At 34.2% G+C, this 19,123-nt stretch overlaps 1 protein-coding gene across 3 annotated transcripts in view; it reads right to left on the bottom strand.

Moving 5' to 3' along the window:
- The window catches only part of LOC136027066 (polypeptide N-acetylgalactosaminyltransferase 5-like), a 63,762-nt gene extending 52,003 nt beyond the window's left edge, over positions 1–11,759 (bottom strand). For 2 of the 3 annotated variants that reach the window (XM_065703996.1, XM_065703997.1), the window contains exon 1: positions 11,660–11,759. In XM_065703996.1, coding sequence (XP_065560068.1) covers positions 11,660–11,661 — 2 coding nt within the window. In that variant the 5' untranslated portion in view covers positions 11,662–11,759. Of the gene's footprint in view, positions 1–11,530 lie in introns of all 3 variants that reach the window. The other variant, XM_065703998.1, reaches the window with a different exon arrangement.
- Positions 11,760–19,123: the final 7,364 nt, after the last annotated feature.

A 19,123-nucleotide genomic window follows, 5' to 3' on the forward strand; every position in this document is an offset into this window, starting at 1 on the left:
ACCTGACAATCTATTTATATGCACAGACAATGGGACAGCGAAGAATGTTGTATATTCGCATGTTTTACGTAGTTAAAAACATATATTTATATCTATCTCTATTCACAGGTGGGACACAGGGACACAACTACAATGGCGCGTAACTAATATGGCACGTAACGACTTACGCGCGCGGGGGGGCTTGGGGGGCGCGAAGCGCCCCACCAACTAGGTGTTGGGGGCCCCACCCCAACAGCTAGTGTTAAATAGATTAGTATTCTCATGAACTTTATTTGATGACATTATGGTCCTTATTAGCACGAAATGGATACAACTGGCACAATCTTCTTTGCTACTTAATAATGACACTAAATGTGAGGAAACGTTTTTACATTTTCGAAGTTCCAAAAGTTTCAAATTTTCACGTTTTCAAAGGGAAAAAAGTGATTGCATCAATGCTGCCAGGGCTTAGACTTCTAAATCAGAGTTTTGGACCATAAGAATGAAACTTTTTTTTATTTGTCTCTTTATGACCTCCCAGTAAACCAATAGTGCTGGTGAAAAAAAGAAAAAAGGGACATGTTACTGCCACCAGGGTTTAAACTACTGGGAAGTGTTTTTGGTCATGGCAATGCTGACAGCACCCTTTTCAATTTGTTTGCTGCTATTTCTAAGGCAGTTAAAGTTCTCTTTAAAATTTTATTTTTTAAACAATAAATTAGACCACGTATTATCTTGAACTTGAATAATAGTTGTCATTTGTGCTATTTGTCGTTTTTTTAACGATAAGGTTTGTTGCTTACAACGTTCCAGCTACTGCTACAATCATGATTGGTAATTTCCTTAAAAAAATTAATTTGCGGTTTTTAAAGTGATTGCTTACAACCTGAAGCTAAAACTACAATATGACAGACCTGAAGTAAAATTCATGAATTAGTTTTGATTTCCAACAAACCTAGTACTTAGTTTTTTGTTTTTTTTTAATCACAAGTTACAAATATGAGGCCCAAATTAAAATATGAGCACCTTAGAGCCAAAGTGGGCAGCCTATATATCTCACAAACAATTTATATTTCCTCCAAGTTTGTATGAAAGAATTTGAGATTGCTAATTTTAAATCTTTAATATTGCAATACAGAATTCTGAAAGCAAAAAAGTATTTAAATACATCAAAAATGATTTCTAATTTGTGCTAAAGTAAGTGAGAAATATGTTCTGGGGTCAATATTCAAATTTCTAAGGATACAACTGCAATGCAGTTTTTTATCAATCTAAATAACTGTAGTTCCTTAGCTTAGTAAAAATACAATCCTGAGAGGAGGACTTTTCTCATTAAGCAGCCTGAAGTGGGGGAACTAACGAAAGCCAAAGAGAGAGAAAAATTAAACCAAATTGAGCAATAACCAACTTATATTCTAATGATAACAAGGCATATACAAATATTAGACATAAAACTGTTCAAATATTTAAGGATATTATCATGGAAAATGAGTTGTGCTTGTAACAGCTACTACCACTAATAACTCACTGCTGCACCAAGCCACCTGAGGCCAACACAGCAACGCACGCTCCTCCTCCTTCCCAAAATATACATGGCCTTTCTCTTTACACCCTTTCAGGAAGTACCGATTTCCCTTAAATATTTCCTTACGACATCCTCCCACCAGGATCTGAGATGACAAGCTTAGTGTTTTGTCAACAAGGACAATCTTTGACAATCTGTCATCAATCATCCACAGAACCTGTCTTAGCCATCTCAACCTCTTGCATGATTGAACCACATTTTCAAACAGCTTACTGTATGAAATATGGTCAGTCAGTCAGGTACTCAAAGCTGTCTTTAGGCAATTTCTCTGGAGAACATCAAGCAAATCCTCTTCTGTTTTTGGAGTATCCACACTTCAGAACCATACTTGATTATTGTCATCCCTGTAGCTTATAATAGCCTAATCTTGGTTACATAAGATATTTATTTCAAAAAAATCTCTATCACAACCCCACAAAGGGCTTTGGAGTCGAAAAATCATAAATTTGCACTAAAACTGACAAAGATAGAAAAAAACAACAACGAAAAAGAAAAATCATAACAAATAGTCATTTATGAGTCGGTGATTAAACTGTAATAAGCCAATTAAAAAGATAAAAACTGGTCAAACTAAACTTAAACAAATACAAGTCAGAAGAAGAATTAAAAGAGACATTTAAAAAAAGGGGAAGGGGGGGGGGGGCAAAATAAGCGAACAAATACAAATACAGAAAAGAATATGTATATATACATATATATATATATATATATATATATATATATATATATATATATATATATATATATATATATATATATATATATATATATATAGGAACATTAGAAAAGTGTCAATAACTTAACTCCACAAAGTCAATAAAAGAGTTAAAGAGATAAAAAACTGGTCAAAAAAGGGGGAACAAAAATAAGTAAATAAACACAAAAAAGGGAGTGAAATATAAATTATATAGAAATTAAAAGGGAAACTAAAAAACAGAGGGGGAGGACAAGCAAATAAGTGCAACAACCTGGGCAGCACCATCAGCCAATAAAAAAAGGGAGAAACTAGTGGGACATTTTTATCTGTTTTCTCTGTGATGAAGGGGATAAAAGTTTATTTCATATCTGAGAGTAACACAGCAAATGGGGAACAAAATAGAGATGTGCTCAGAAACAGCTCGAGGCGGCCGTAATCTGGATGGGGAGTGGGGTTTGAGGGAAAATACTTGCCGCCCGAAGGTTTGTTATTGCATTTTTTGCAAAATGGTGGCACAACAAAACCCTCCTTCGCTTAAGAGTTTCCAAACTAGCTTTTTTAGGAGCAGAGAGTATGGCACCTTGCCTTCTTTGAAAATTATTCACAAGGCTCTTTTTTGGATTGATTCAATTTTTTTCCGATTCTTCGCGAGAGATACCAGGGTGCCAAACTGGACAGACATATTCAAGATGCGGCGGACGAAAGACGTGTAAATCCTTTAGGAGTAGAAAGGGGGACGCTAAATTTATTTAGGAGAAGTGGATTTTAGGTTCCCAAATTACCTCAGGTAAGTAAGAGGCAGAATTTTTTCCTTTAGCCAGTCTGCAAGGAATCATCCATAAAGTTTCGTGAAAATAGGAGTAAGAGTAATAAAACGAACACCTTCAAAACCAGGCTTTCTGTTTTTCTCTTTCAAAGGGGTTATGAAACCCTGTTTCCAAAATGTTGGAATTTGCCCTGACTTGGTCAGGCAAATGACTCAGTTAAACAGGAAAGACAAGGGCTTAGAAAGGAAGTCACCAAAGGCACTAATAAGAGGGGACAGGATATCTAAAGGACACTAACTTGTTTTTCACAGTTTTCTGATTCTTATTTCTATTGCAGACAGGAAAACAATACTACTACTACTACTAATAATAACTCACTGCAGCACCAAGCCGCCTGAGGCCAACACAGCTACGCACGCTCCTCCTCCAACCTAATCTATTTAAAGCCTCCTTCTTTACACCCTCCCAGGAAGTTCCCATTTCCTTTAAATCTTTATTTATGACATCCTCCCAACCCAGACAAGGACGACCTGCTTTCCGTGTAGCCCCAGACGGTTGGGCAAAAAGGACAATCTTCAGTAATCTGTCATCCTTCATCCGTAGAACGTGGCCTAGCCATCTCAGCCTTTCTTTCATTATAGCCCCAGAAAGCGGGATTGAACCACACTTTTCGTACAACCTACTGTTTGAAATACGGTCAGTCAGCCGGGTACCCAGAACAACCCGTAGGCAATTTCTCTGGAAAACATCTAGTAAATTTTCATCTGCTTTTCGGAGTGCCCATGCTTCAGAGCCATATTTGACCATTGTCATCACTGTAGCTTCCAATATTCTAATCTTGGTTTGTAGGCTTATCTTTCTATTCTTCCAAACCTTTTCTAACTGTGAAAAAACACCCTGAGCTTTAGCTATTCTACTTTTAACATCTTCACTGCTCCCACCATCTTTACTAATAATACTACCAAGGTAACTGAAGCTCCCAACCTGATCAATCTTTTCGTTATTTAATGTCACCTGTTCATATTCACTTATTCCTAGCCTTAGTGACTTAGTCTTCTTAACATTAATTTTCAAGCCTATTTTAGCACCCTGAACTCGTAAAACCTCTAAAAATTCATTCATTTTGCTCACACTTTCATCTAATATGCTTAAATCATCAGCATAATCTAAGTCCAGGAGCGTTTTTCCTCCCCATTTGATTCCATGGTCTCCAATTGCCTTTCCTGTGCTCCTTAAGACGAAGTCTATCAAAATGACCCATATAAAGGGGGATAGAACACAACCCTGCTTAACTCCTGATTTAATACAAAACCAGTTGCTAACCTCATTTCCTACCTTAACCGCAGCAGTATCATTCTCGTACTAAGCGCAAATCACTTTAATGTATTTTTCTGATATACCATATAACGATTAGACCTTTGTTAACGCTGTTCTATCAACAGAATCGAAAGCTTGCTCATAATCGATAAAACTAAGGACCAAAGGTGTTTTACAACGAAGGGACTTCTCAATTATTAACCTAAGAGTGAAAACATGGTCGACACATCCTCTACCTTTTCTAAAACCGCATTGTTCTTCCCTTAAAACTTTGTCTACAGCATGTCTCAGTCTAAAAAGTATCACATTACTCAGTAATTTGCTACCTACAGAGACCAGACTAATGCCTCGATAATTACGACACTCACTCTTGTCACCTTTCTTATACAGTGGTTTAATTAAGGTTTTCCTAAAATCATTGGGTACTTCCCCTTTTTCAAAAATCATGTTCATAATCTTCAGTAGCTTATTCCTAACCTCAGAGCCACCATATTTAAGGAACTCATTAATCATACTATCAGCACCTGGGGCCTTATTATTTTTTAATCCTTCTAGTACTGTTGCTAATTCTTCCTCACTAAACAAATCTTCCTTCACATCCAAGGTATCACAAACATTTTCTCACCCCAATTATTCCTAATCTTAGTCTAACATTAATTTTCAAACCTATTCTTGTACCCAAAACTTGCAAAACCTAACCTAAAAAAGCTAGACTTGTTGGAGATGAAAAATAAAAGTATTCGGAAATGTGAAAGAAAAGGTCTGGGAGGGACAACTAACCCCAATATCTTGTATCAATCTAGGCCTCTGAGATTTCTAAAGGTAAACCTTGGGATCAGGTAAAAACCTTAGGTATAATTAGAATCATACCAGAGCTTGTGTCTTATGCTGAAGTAGGCCTCCAACATCAATTTGGGAGGAGCCAAAGTTTCATATGGATAATCAACAAATGAAAGAATTGCCAAATTGCTATAAATGTTTATCTTGATTTAGAGTGCCAGTTGTTTGGTTTTGTGTCTATACATTATATAATTTTTCCTTAATTGTAAGTCTATAAACTAAAAACATTTTTAGCTGACTTAAGACTCATTTATTTCAACTCTTTGTCCTTTTTCTGATTGTCTGATTTGCTACGTTTATTAATACTCCATGTTTATTACTATTGTAAATGAAAACATTGGCATGTGAAAATATAATAACTTTGTTCCTATCCATAGCAACATTTTAATCACTTAACACAATAATTTTCTAATGTGCATTGATAATTTGCTATAATAATTAACTACATCTCCTATCGCACTGCAACTCACCATGCATTGCACCCTAGTACCATTTTATACATCCTTGCACAGCAAGTGACACACTTTCTACACATTATGCTCCCACTGCATGATGATGAACACAATTAAACAGCCTTCCAATGCCCTAAATTGGGCTGTAGATCCGCCCCTCAATGTTTTATTAGCCTTGCTCAATAACTTTTTAAATTAACAAAAAAGCCAATAAACTAGTTTTGCCCTGAAAGTTTGCTGAATAATAGCTATTAAAAGGTTATTTTCAAAGGGTTAACAGGTTCCTTACCCTCTCCTCCCCATCAAAAAAAAATATTCTAGCTATGCCACTTAGATAAAAGCCAAGATATGAGGGTCAAAGTAAAACTTTCATAAGCCAATATAAGTTACAGCACAAACGAGCCTAGGAAAAGTGTCTTATGTCTCATTCCTTTAACAGAAACCTTATAAGATTTTTGGCTTATAGCTTGACTTAAAATCTTATTCAAATCATTGGAACTGTGTTTTTTTCAAAATCCAAAGGCATCAATAATAACCAAACAATGGCCTCCTGTACTATCCCTAGTGCCCAAATTAGAATATACTTAATCAACCTAGAGCAATATGTCACCAATCCTTTGGCTTGGGTGGGGGTCAGTGGTGTAATTCTGCAAGCTCAGCTGCTGTGGGTTGGGTAAGCTCATGGTTATAAAATTCCTTAAAAGATCTGAATTTCAGATGTCAGGCAAGGTATAAAATGCCTGGTCCTGCTACAAGCAAGCACTCTAGAGCATTATTCCACTGGCAAATGGACCTGGAATTATGAGTTGAGAATGCTGAGGGGGACTACATACAAACAAGGGTAGCAAACAAAGTTTGCTACCCTTTATGAAGGGTTTTCATGGGACTTGGCTGGTGATAAATTGTCAAATGCAAACAAAACCATAGAAATGAACACAGAAATAGCAACCATCAAGTTTGAACCCTAATGTTCCAGCTCTGGTACATGTCCGCATTTAGGAGTAGACAGTAAGTCAGCTTTGCTCTGAGAACAATAGTGGTAGAAAAGGGGGCAGGTTTTCATCTTAGAAACGTCTATAGGAAACAGTTCTGCACATTCATTTCAGACTCCTCCAACATGTTTCAATAGAAGGAGGTAGCCTGATCTGAGAACCTTAGAAAGGTGATTACAATTGAAATTCTGAAAGCTTTGAATCCCAAAAGTAGTACATATGTGTGGTATTGTAAAGCATTTATGCTTGGGACTTTTATATCTAGTACAACAAATCTTTTATTGTTTTTCATAGACAACTTCAACATTAATATAGTGCTTCTAATATTGACATAACTATAGCATTAAGCTCCAACTTAAATATTTCTGAAAAATGTGAGGTTTCAGTGCATTGGCACTAAAAAAAAGCTAGAAACACAATTACTATTTTTATTTCTTTTCTGCTTGATAATTTCTTGTCCCAAAATAAAATAAAAAACATAGTTTGTTATTAGTAAAAGGAAAGGCCAACAGAGCTTTTGAAAAATGTTAATGTTCTTAAGTACAAACTCTTTCTTTTTGTATTTTCACATTATGTTCATAGGTGTAATATTTGTTTTGCATTTATTTATGTTTGCTAATGGATTTATAGTCAGGACCATGTTTCTTAGTTATTTGAAGTGATCAACATTCAAATTTCATAATTCAAGCACAATTCAATGCAACATAAAAAAGCACATTACAGTTCAATATCCAAGGAATTATGCTCAATATGATTATTTTAAGAACATTGTGAAATTATTTACTGGACAAATTGTTTTTGCACACACTCAGGAGAGGAAAAATTAGAGGTTAAAAATGAAAAAAACAAAATTTAACTTCCATAGCTTACATACTACAAAACATTTGGTTGAAGCTGTTATTAGCTGCATTAACCATTGTTATTAACAATGCATAGTCTTTTGTTTGCTACACAGAATCAAAAACTACAAGATGCCTATCCAAACATAGCAATTACCTTGAAGATGTATTTAACTATGGATCTATCAGTTGCTTGTAATGAAAGAAGCCTTAGCAAATCAAAGTTAATTAAAAGCTATCTTAGAAACTGGATGAAAAAGCAGCACCTAACAAACTTGAGCATAATCCATATAGAGCATGGTAGGAATCTGAAGCTATCATATAAATATATTATAAAGGCATTTACTTCAAGAAAAGCATGTAACGTTTAGCTTTAGTAAACAGAATAAGATTGATTGGCATATACAATTTATACTGTTCCACCAATAAAATGTTTTTATATTGGGTCCTATCTGAAGTCAGCTAAAGGAGGAGAATTGGGCAATAGTCTAATCCCTTTAAAACCTGGATGATTTCTGAAACAATAACAAAAAGTATCTGACCTATTTTTGAGAGGCACAGAAAGACCAGAGTAAGTAAGTACATGGAATTTTGAGTTTCTCTTAAACCTTGTTGTACATATAAGGATTTATATAAAAAAAATACTATTATTAGTAAAATAATTGAATAAATATAGTCTTTAGGAAAGTAAAATACTCATAATTTGATATCTATAATGGGTCTGATGATTGGGCGGAGGGGTGCACCAAATATAATTCTTAACCTGGGTGCTGATGAGTCTAGATCCATACCTGCTAGCATGCTTCCTTCTGGATAGATAATATATTAGACCTGTACCTGTCTACACTGTGCCTATCTCAGTTATGGAATCTTATATACATTGTAAAAAAAAAGAGTACAAGCTGTCACTTTCAGAGCTTAAATGAATTTTAAATAAAATGGAAGATATATATCTTTTTGAGCCCTTAAAGGGCTCAAAACAGAACCTATAGACCAAAAGTTTAAAATTTTGTTTCCAAAAAAAACAACTAGCATAAAAAAAATTGTCATTCATAGCTAATTCAGAAATGGTAATTATGATTTTCATTAGTCTTAACAGTAAAATATTATTATGAAAATGTAAAATGGCAGAAAATTTTAAAAAAGCCAGAAATCCTAAAAAATGATAACAGTTTTGCTGTGATATATCATTCTCAGGAGGTTTGAGGCTCTTTTGAAATTTCTTTTCAAAATAATACTTTACTATCAAGACTAAGGAAAATAACAATTACCATTCCTGAATCAGCTACAAATTGTAATTTTTTCTTACTTAGACAGTTTCAATTAGAACCATGGTTAAACTTTTGGGTACTATGGACTGTTCTAACTCTTGGGGTCACATCAAGGGCTCAAAGTGTAATTTCCACTAGAAGCCATTATTGAAATAATGGGTACACCCAACAAACCATCAATACAATCCAGTCTTAATCTCATATAGGCATGGGCAGACAGTTAGCTTCTCTCTCTTAATATATCAACATGTGTCACCATTCATTTTGGTCACAATAATTCTTGGCACCAATATACTATGAATGATGACCAGAAATCATCCCCTATTTCTCTCTCAATTTACAGTGGTAAAGACCTGTGAGTCACTATAGATAACCTTCTAAAGTTCCATAAACTGTTTCAAAAGCAAATTGAAGCCTTGGACTTATTAAAAGAACACTTACCAGCTGATCATATGGAATATTCTTGAAGATATACAAGGCAATTATGAGACCAATTGGACTTTGGAGCCTGCCTTACTGATCTTCTTAAAAAAAAAGTGATATGGAACAGATAGGTGTGCAAATGAGGGACACTAAGTGCATCTCTGGACTTGGCAAAAAACCATGTAGTGAGAGGCTATCTACCCCAAAATTCCCATCTTTGACCTTCTGATGGAAGTGCAGTGATATGCTACTCATATATAAATTTGTCAACAAGCCCCAAAGAAGCTCTTTACTTACATACCCAACAAAAGACAAACGTAACACTACTCTAAGAAGCATTATAAGCCCAGAGTTGACTGTTAGATTAGACAAGACTTTTTTAGCCAAGGGTTCTTCAATGATTAGAACTATTTAAGTGAGCAGTGTCTTCAACATTAGCCAAAGTTTCCAAAGGAGACTTAACAAAGAATGGGAAGCTAAACCTTAAAGATAGAACTGGAGCTGCCCATCATCTATATGTATTTATCATTATATAAATAGTAATTAATATGCATAAAGAGTTGGCCTAGGATGCTGCTTGGCATGACCAATCCACTTATATACTCTATCTGAAATTGATGTTATGTGGTTGTGTCTACTCTAGACAACAGAAGAATGGTCCCCTTGATCATACCTATCTGTGGTCACTGTCACCAAGTGGACTGAAATTGCATCTATCCTAGTACTCTCTTAGTCAAAAGATGTGTCACAGGGATGTTGATACAGTCACAACCCTCATTTTTATGTTTTATATAAAGTGTTTTAACTGCCATGTCAACAATGGAACCAAACATATCCAAAACTGGACCTATTTCACTCCAAATTGCAAATTAATCTAAAGAAGGTATAAGTTTGGAATTGGGGCAGTTGATTTTACTTTGCCTCTAACTGTGTAGGCCTACATATACAGCCCAGATTAGGCTATATATATTTCTCCAATGCAATTTTTTTTTTTAGTTTCAAGTTATAGGTGCATAAGTTTAAACAAAAGTGATGCACCAAATTCATAGGAAATACATATAATTTAGGCTCTATTTTACATTATGGAGGTTTGGGATGAAATATAGCAATGCTGTAGCTGAAAGTGTTAAATAGTCTACAATTATTGATAAAATTCTAGTTGAGTGACTTCTTGCTATCTCAGAAAGGGGTAAGGTTAGGAAAATGAAACTTTCAGGGATGAATCTACAGGCTAAAGTATGTCCCAGGAAGATATTCAGAAGTACATACCTTCATTCCTTTTCCCTCTAAAGAGCAGTGACCTTCAAAATATGTGTGTTATAAAAGTGAAACCTTGCAAAATAGATCTTCTGCTTGAATGAAGCACAATAAAATTGTTTTCAGCATTACAACTCTGCTTAATCCCAATTTATAAGGTTTTAAAGATATACAAATACATTTCCTAAATTTTGAAAAAAAAACATTGATATGGCTCAGAATTCTACTCAAACAACAGAAATTGCATTTTCAAAACTAAAGGCAAAGAAAAAGCAACTGGTCACTGAAAATTAAGGTAAAATGTTGTTTTGTCAAAATTTCAATAGGTATAGACCTGTCATGTAGGTAAATTTCAGGGCTCTCTAGAGGAAGAAGGATTGAAGGTGGGCATTTTAAAATACCTTCCCAAGATATACTTTAGCCTGTAGACCCATCCCTGAATGTTTCATTTTCCTAACCTAACCCCTTTCTGAGATAGCAAGAAGTCACTCAACTAGAATTTTACCCAATTATTCTGCATATAATGAAGTAAGTCTATGAGTCATTACTTTAAAATGCATCCTTCTTAATAGCCTGATTCCAGACTTATGCCATGTTATGAAAGAGCATAATAAAAGCATCAAGTGATACATTCAATTTCATCAGGTTATCAGATACAGATTTACTGGCCTATGTTCACCTTTTAGCTGAAAATTAATTGAAACATTGAAGGATTTACTCAATTTTGACCTAGCTTTGTCTTGGTTGCAGCATAATTTTTTGAAAATCCTGTGGGAAGGGGGGAGGGCAAAGTTAGAGCTAATTCTACCAAATAATGTCAAAATGACAGTGAAAACTGAAAAATGAGCCACATAGGCTTATACCACAAAGGTAAAAATATAGCCTACTTAAGAAAATTGTAAAATGCTAGTTTAGCTAATTGACAAGTTTTTTGAAGAAAATATATTTCAGTAGGGGGAGGGTCAAACCAAGGTCTGGGAGGGTCAGATGCCTGCCTGTCTCACAGGTAATTACGCCCCTGGTCTAGGCCTAGACTAACGTTAAAGTTTAACTAGCCTATTTGATCCAACTAGCTGAGGGTCTAGGCTAAAACTTAGGTTTCAGTTCCTACCTGATTTTAATTTTCTCTCAAATAAGCTATAATGATGCAATTTTTATGGTTTATCTCAAATATCTCGAAGTAAAGCTAGGCTAGCATTAAGTATAATCCTACTGGAACAACTTTAATAAAAATGAATACATTTCTCATAAGCAATACTTCCAACAATATAAAAATCTATCCAATCATCTTCAGTTCCATTGATCTTGCATTGGTATCTTTGCATAGTTGTAGATGGCAGTGTATAAGTAAGGATTGTAGACAAAAATTCCTTGATCTTGAGCTAGCCTTAAGGAAAATTAGAATTTTTTGAAGAAATTCTAACGTCATCTTACATCTAATGGGGAAAGAACGTTAAATTACCCCGCAGTAATGATCTGGTTCAATATTACTTTATAATGTAATTTTTCTACTGTAGAGACGGTGTTTTAACACATCATTATCTGTAGAATACAGCGAAAAACTGTCATTTTTCTATTTTATTAATTCTGTTATCCATGAGAAGTAACTTATTTTCCATTTTTAGTCTATAGTTAAAAGTATGGTTGACAATTTCTGATTCCAGATTACCAGAGTAAAAAATCCAACTTTTGTGCCTTCCCTGGCTAACAGGATTAATGCGTATTTAAAACAAATGCTTTTGGCGGTATTACTGCGTAGTGCTAATTCAAAAACATTTTTCCACAATACAAGTTTTTCAAATAAACTGAAAGAGCTCCATTAAACCAAGAATGAGCAAAAATAAAGTCAAATAATTTTCCAAGCGTAAAAATACCACAAATTACTATCAATAAATAAATGAAACTCGAAACAAACAGAAATTGCAATAATTAGCCAAGTAAAACTCAAAACAAGCAAAAATTATAATGAGTAGGACTAATAACACTTATGCTTTTTCAAGACCAGAGCACAAGTTGCACTTTACTGAAAAGCAAACAAACAAATGACTGTGGATTGTCAGTTAAATTGACATATACTGACAATTCTTCGTTAAGGTTTTGATATATTTCATTTATGAAATTAAAAAAGGTGAAAACATTTCAAGTGTATTTTGTTTTCAATAAAGCGCAAATTGTGGTCTGGTTTAAAGAAAGCATAAGGGTTAGCCCTACTCATGTTAATTTTTGCTCGTTTTGAGTTTTACTCGTCTACTTATTGTAATTTTTATTTGTTTTGAATCTCATTTATTTATTGATAGTGATTTGTGGTAGTTTTAAGCTTGGAAGATTATTTGACTTTATTTTTGCTCATTCTTGGCTTAATAGAGCTCCTTATTTTTTTTTTTGATAAACTGGTCTTGTGGAAAAACTTTTTTAAATGAATTCCTGTTCGTTTTTTATTGACATAGTCTTTTTCATGGAAAAAATACTGTACATCTTTTCAGTTTTCTGAAAAGATGAGAATCCAGAGTATGGGTCACTATTTGTGTGTTGCAAAAACTTTTTCAAAAATTTTTAATCCCGATACAAGTGCATTTTTTTTTTTTTTATTAATTTTGTTCCTTCTGAAGTTGACCTGAAAAAAAAAAACTTAATATCATTCCCAAAAGATTCTATTTATGCTCTTGGACACCCTGGATATACTTACACTCGTTTTATTTATTTCAATTGCAAGAACAGAAGTATTAATAGCAGTATACCCAAAAGTTTCAACTTAATACCCCCAGTCGTTCTCAGTATATTATTAATTAAAAAAACAAGTTTTTAAAATGAAAGTAAGGAGCGACATTAAAACTTAAAACGAACAGAAATTACTCCGTATATGAAAGCGGCTTTTCCTTCTCAACGCCCCGCTCTTTACGCTAAAGTTTGAGTCTTTCTTTTAACTCTACATTTTAAAACAGTAAAAAACTTTAGCGTAAAGAGCGGGGCATTGAGAAGGAAAAGCCCCTTTCATATACGGAGTAATTTCTGTTCGTTTTAAGTTTTAATGTCGCTCCTTACTTTCATTTTAAAAACTTGTTTTTTTTTTATTTAATTTCTGAACCTTTTTGAATCAATGCATGTTTTCATTTTGGCTCTCCACAGAGGAATAATTAAAACGAAATTTGTATATTTATTTTTTTGGCCAAATGGCTTTCTCATATTTTTGATCGAATGATTTTGAGAAAAAAAGAGCGGGGGAGGAAGCCTAGTTGCCCACCGATTTTCGGTTAATTAAAAAGGCAACTAGAACTTTTAATTTTTTACGAATCTTTTTATAAGTAGAAGATATACGTAACTTATAAATTAGCTTACGTAAAGAACTTTTGTATTCTCATGTTTTTATTACATACATGAGGGGGTTCGCCCCCTCGTCAGTACCTCGCTCTTTACACTGAAGCTTAAATTTTGTCCCAATTCATTAAAAATGACCCCTGAATCACAAAAGCCGCAGAATAAATAGTTGAAATTACTAAAAATGCTTTAGCATAAATAGCGAGGTATTAGGAGGAGGTGAGCCCCTTATATAGGTAATAATTTCTGTTCGTTTTAAGTTTTAATGCTGCTGCTTACTTCCAGCGTGAAAAAAAACTTTTTCATATTTATTTTTTCATTGTTTTTTTTTTAAGTAATGCTAGTAAATCCTGCGCTCCCTTCATGGAAATTTTCTTCCCCCATGACAAATTCCTCGATGGAAAGTTCCCCCAGCATATCCCCCTCTTCTCAACCCCTGCCTCCAACCAAAAAATCCTCCTGAAAACGCCTGTACACTTCCCAATAACCATTACTATATGTAAGCACTGGTCAAAGTTTTTAACTTGTAACACCTCCCACAGGGACTGTGGGGGAGTAAGTCGTCCCCAAAGACATAGTTATAAGGTTTTTCGACTACGCTGAATAAAATGGCTATCTCAGAATTTTGATCCGTTGACTTTGGGAAAATAATTAGCGCGGGAGGGGGCCTAGGTGCCCTCCAATTTTTTTGGTCACTTTAAAAGGGCACTAGAACTTTTTATTTCCGTTAGAATGAGCCCTTTCGCAACATTCTAGGACAACTGGGTCGATACGATCACCCCTGGAAAAAAAACAAAAACAAAAAAAAAACAAAAAAAAACAAACAAATAAACACGCATCCGTGATCTGCCTTCTGGACAAAAATATAAAATTCCATATTTTTGTAGATAGGAGCTTGAAACTTCTACAGTAGGGTTCTCTGATACGCTGAATCTAATGGTGTGATTTTCGTTAAGATTCTATGACTTTTAGGGGGGATTCCCCCTATTTTCTAAAATAACGCAAATTTTCTCAGGCTCGTAACTTTTGATGGGTAAAGACTAAACTTGATGAAACTTATATATTTAAAATCAGCATTAAAATGCGATTCTTTTGATGTAGCTATTGGTACCAAAATTCCATTTTTTAGAGTTTTGGTTACTATTGAGCAAAGTCGCTCCTTACTACAGTTCGTTACCACGAACTGTTTGACTTAGGTGTCTTATTGGCAACCATTTAACACAATTCCTTTCTATTTATTTTTAGAGGAGCATTTAGTTTTGAAGTATAATGGACCAATTGCATAATTAGGGGAGTTGAGGTGTTTAATTTCCCTAAAGACATAGTTGCTAATATGTATAGTAATTCCCTCACCCCCCCCCCCCCTTATGAACATGTGTAATTTAAGATAGCTAAATGTACTTCTTTTCATATATACTTAACAGAGGAGCATCACTTGTCAACTAGGGAAATGACAAATTGCTTTTATACGACAGAATTGCTGTAAAACTTAAAAATAAGAGCATAAATTCTCTAGTAGAATAAAAAAGTTCGACCGGGATAATTTGAGAAATGCTGAAAATGTACAAGAAGATCCTCATAATTTGTAATTTGGCTCATAGTGACTGTAATTCAAAATCATAAATTTTCTTTGATAATTAAGCATCAAAACGAAATACCCTTTTTACACTAATCCAAATTATAAAAAAATTAACAACTTCAACCCTTCAAATATCGTTGGAAAAAGACCAGTGTTTTAACATTTCTTTCTCTTTGCAACATTTAAAATTATTTAAACATTAGAATGACGTCAATTAAATTTTGCAAGCTCTAAGATTTGAACTACGGAATTCTGATACTCATTCTAGTGCGACGTGGTCTGAGTAAGAAAGATCTTTGAATCTAATTTTCACTCTTGCTTGAAACCATTTGCTTTGAAACATAGATGTAAGAGCCACTATTGTCAAAAGGACACATTAAGCGGTTTTCGTTTCATCTAGGCTGAATTTTGGATAAACCTTAGACTTGACTATTTTCTAATTAGTAAAAAATGGTTTTATATAAAAAAGAATCTTTAAAATATTAAAATTTTTAATAAATAGTTTTTTTAGTTACCTTTAGTGTTTATATTATTTTATCTTAAGTTTTAATATATTTTTGTTTTTGGTTATTTTACAGTAAAAACAGCTAAGAATTTTGAAGAAATAGCTTGATAAACTAAAATTGGGCTTGGTTTGAAATTTTTGAGTTCGTAGTAGTAGTAGTAGTAGACAGGTTTAATAGCAAAAACTCAGCAGCTATCACTGATTTACGTTTCTTTACAACATATTCGAATCAAACTACACTTGTAAATATAAATCAAACTATAAACATTAACACTTATTGTACATATCGACGAAAACCGGGACGAAAGAATTACCATTTCAGTTTTATCTTGCTTTAACTGGAACTAACTTATCTTGCTTACTCGTTCTTAATTTTAGAGGTTGATCAGGTAGAATGTCACGGTGCTAAGATTTAGAAAGCAAGAACTTTCCAAAACTCATTATCAGTGTCATACCGGTTTTGGAGTGACGGCAGTCCTGGTACTTCCAGAGACTTTTTGTAGGGGATGTCACGACGGGCCAAGATGCTCGATACCGCTGACTTCTGAACCGATTCAAGCTCCTGACCAAGATACACTGTTCTAAGTGCTGGGGGTGCCCAAACAGGGCACGTATATTCCTAAATGGGGCGGAAGTACGTTAGGTATGCATACTTAACACTCTAGTTGAGTAACGCTGACTACATTGGGGCTTGAATTCTAATGAAACCAATGTTGAAGTAAAAAATCTTACTTTATTATAAGTTTCCAATGCTCTTCAGATACTCACAATTTAGTTTACATGTAATATACATTTGCATAAGTTCCTGCAATCAGCAAAAACTGTATGTCCAAGAAAGAGGTCTATTTCCCGAACTCACTGATGAATTGCGATAGCAAGCATTCTTCTTTGGTTTCCTTTAAAATGTTCAAAGACAGGCTTAGTTCCTATATTACATCAACCGCCTGTGTTTGCTCACTTAAAATCTACTTACTACATAGTTTAAGTCTATTTAGTAAATATGTACAGATCTGCACGAAGTGGAAACTTCGTGCCATTGAGTAAAGGGTAAAGCTCTTGGCAAAGTAGAACTGACGAGGAGTCTTTGAAGCAGGGTTAAACTCGCGGTTTGGTCCAATGGAATTGTTAGTAACCTTAGTAGTTACTTCAATTTCACCATCAAACGAAATATTTTTGTTCCAATTAAGCTTTTTTATGATTTCAAGCAAGATTACTTAAAATTGTGTCCAGGAAGTGGAAACACCCGAATTTTAAAGAAAAGGCAAGTTAAAAAAATAGACACAAAAATACAGTTATCAAGGAAGAAGATGGACTTCTTCCCCAATCTGTAAAATTGAACTGAGTTGATTTTGATCTGGCACTATATAGTGAAGGACACTATATATTTGACCACAATTTGATTATACTCCGATTTAAATTATACTACTAATCCTTCCTTTTTATAACTGCTTAGAATACGCTTTTGGCAATTATCTCCAGACTGTGGAAGTATCAGACACGGCCTTTAAGCGTAACAGCAAGGTTATGCAAAGATAGCAAACAATTGTCCGTATCATACATGTTGGAATCAGAAATTTAAGAAAGTCATTATTTAAAAACAGCGCAAATACATCAAGGCCCCAATCAATATTACGATGTATTTTTATGATGTTCACTATTTGAAATAAAAAAGCCAATTTTTGAAACCACATATTTTAGTGATGTTTTGAGGTCATATCATCAGAGTTTACTTAAATGCAACAGCTGTATCAGAAACTTCCAATATTTCCATATTTCATATTGATGTTTAAGGTAATTCTAAGATAAATAAATAATTATTATTTTATCGTAATTAACAATTATAATAAAATATGGTAGATGGAATTTTTTTAAAAATTATTTAGCCTACATATTAAAATATTCATTTAAGAAACAAATAACAGTTTCTCTTTTCGCAAAAAGGATTATGAAAAAGCGGTTCCAATGTTCCAATCCCTTCAGACAGCAGGACATGGTCTATAATGAGAAGGCATAGGATGATTTGACAATAGGCTCTATGAACTGGTAAAATATGTATCACATAAGAAAATTACACCAAGGCAGAAAAAAAAGGAACAAAAAAAAGATATCTGTGCATAAGAACTTTATGTGGAAAGTTCAGATTTTCCCTCCTCCTGAAAATACTCTCAAAAATTCTGGAACATGGGTGCAACTCATCTCTTGAGACCAAAACCGTTGTGTTCTCCTAATCCGGCACCAGCAGAAATCAAAGACCCGCAGTTCACTGCGTTTAGGCATCCTCTGCCTTACAGTAAACCGTTAATTTGAATGCTTTGTAACCAATAATTCAGTGTAAAGCACAGCACATTTCACCTGCGGCAGAGAGTACAGAGAGGTTAGAAGAAACGTCATCTAGCGGTAGGCGATTTTTTTTTTCAGCAAACATTGCCCCATAAATGTCTTCTCGGTACTTTAAAATGTAGGAGAGGGTGTCGAAAGAAGAATTCTGTTACCACTAGGCCTTTCAGCTCGAAGTCGATCAAACTACTTAATTTGCCAGGGTCTTTTTAATCTAAATTTAAATTATAAAAAAACTAGTTTTTCTGACTGAAAGTAAGGAGCGACATTAAAACGAACAGAAATTACTCCGTATATGAAATGGGTTGTCCCCTCTGCAATCCCTCGCTCTTTACGCTAAAGCTTTTAATTGTTTTAAGAAGTAGAATTGTGGCAAAGAGTCAAACTTTAGCGTAAAGAGCGAGGGATTACGGAGGGGACAACCCATTTCATATACGGAGTAATTTCTGTTCGTTTTAAGTTTTAATGTCGCTCCTGGACGTTATCACGAACTGTTTGATTAGGCCTACTCTCTGCAGACTGGATTTTGTCTGTAAATAATTCTTGGAAATAAGTGAATGCTGATTAATTATCACTTATAGAGGTAGTAGGTCATTTAAGTTTGTATGGCTCTTAAGAGCACTTGTTTAGGTGCTTCATTTTTTTAAATGGAGAATATATTATTAAGTATTTGTAACTAGTTTGGAGAAGGCCATCAAAACGAGGTCTTTTGGGGATCACCTTTTTTGTATTTTTTTTTTCTCGCTAAATTTTCTCTCTCTCTCTCACAAGGAAATTTCTGATTTCGTCCTATGATATTGTAGATGAATCGTAAAAAATATCAAATTTTGTTTGAAAATTTCCACTCTTTTAATGAAGTCGCCAGACGCTGCACTGTTAGTAGACCTGACAGTTTTTAATCCCTATCTTCCCCTGTTAAATTACCGTAGATACAACCTAAATAAATTTCCCCTTCGCATTGATCCTAA

The sequence above is a fragment of the Artemia franciscana genome, chromosome 5 (genome assembly GCF_032884065.1).
Source record: "Artemia franciscana chromosome 5, ASM3288406v1, whole genome shotgun sequence".
NCBI lineage: Eukaryota > Metazoa > Arthropoda > Branchiopoda > Anostraca > Artemiidae > Artemia > Artemia franciscana.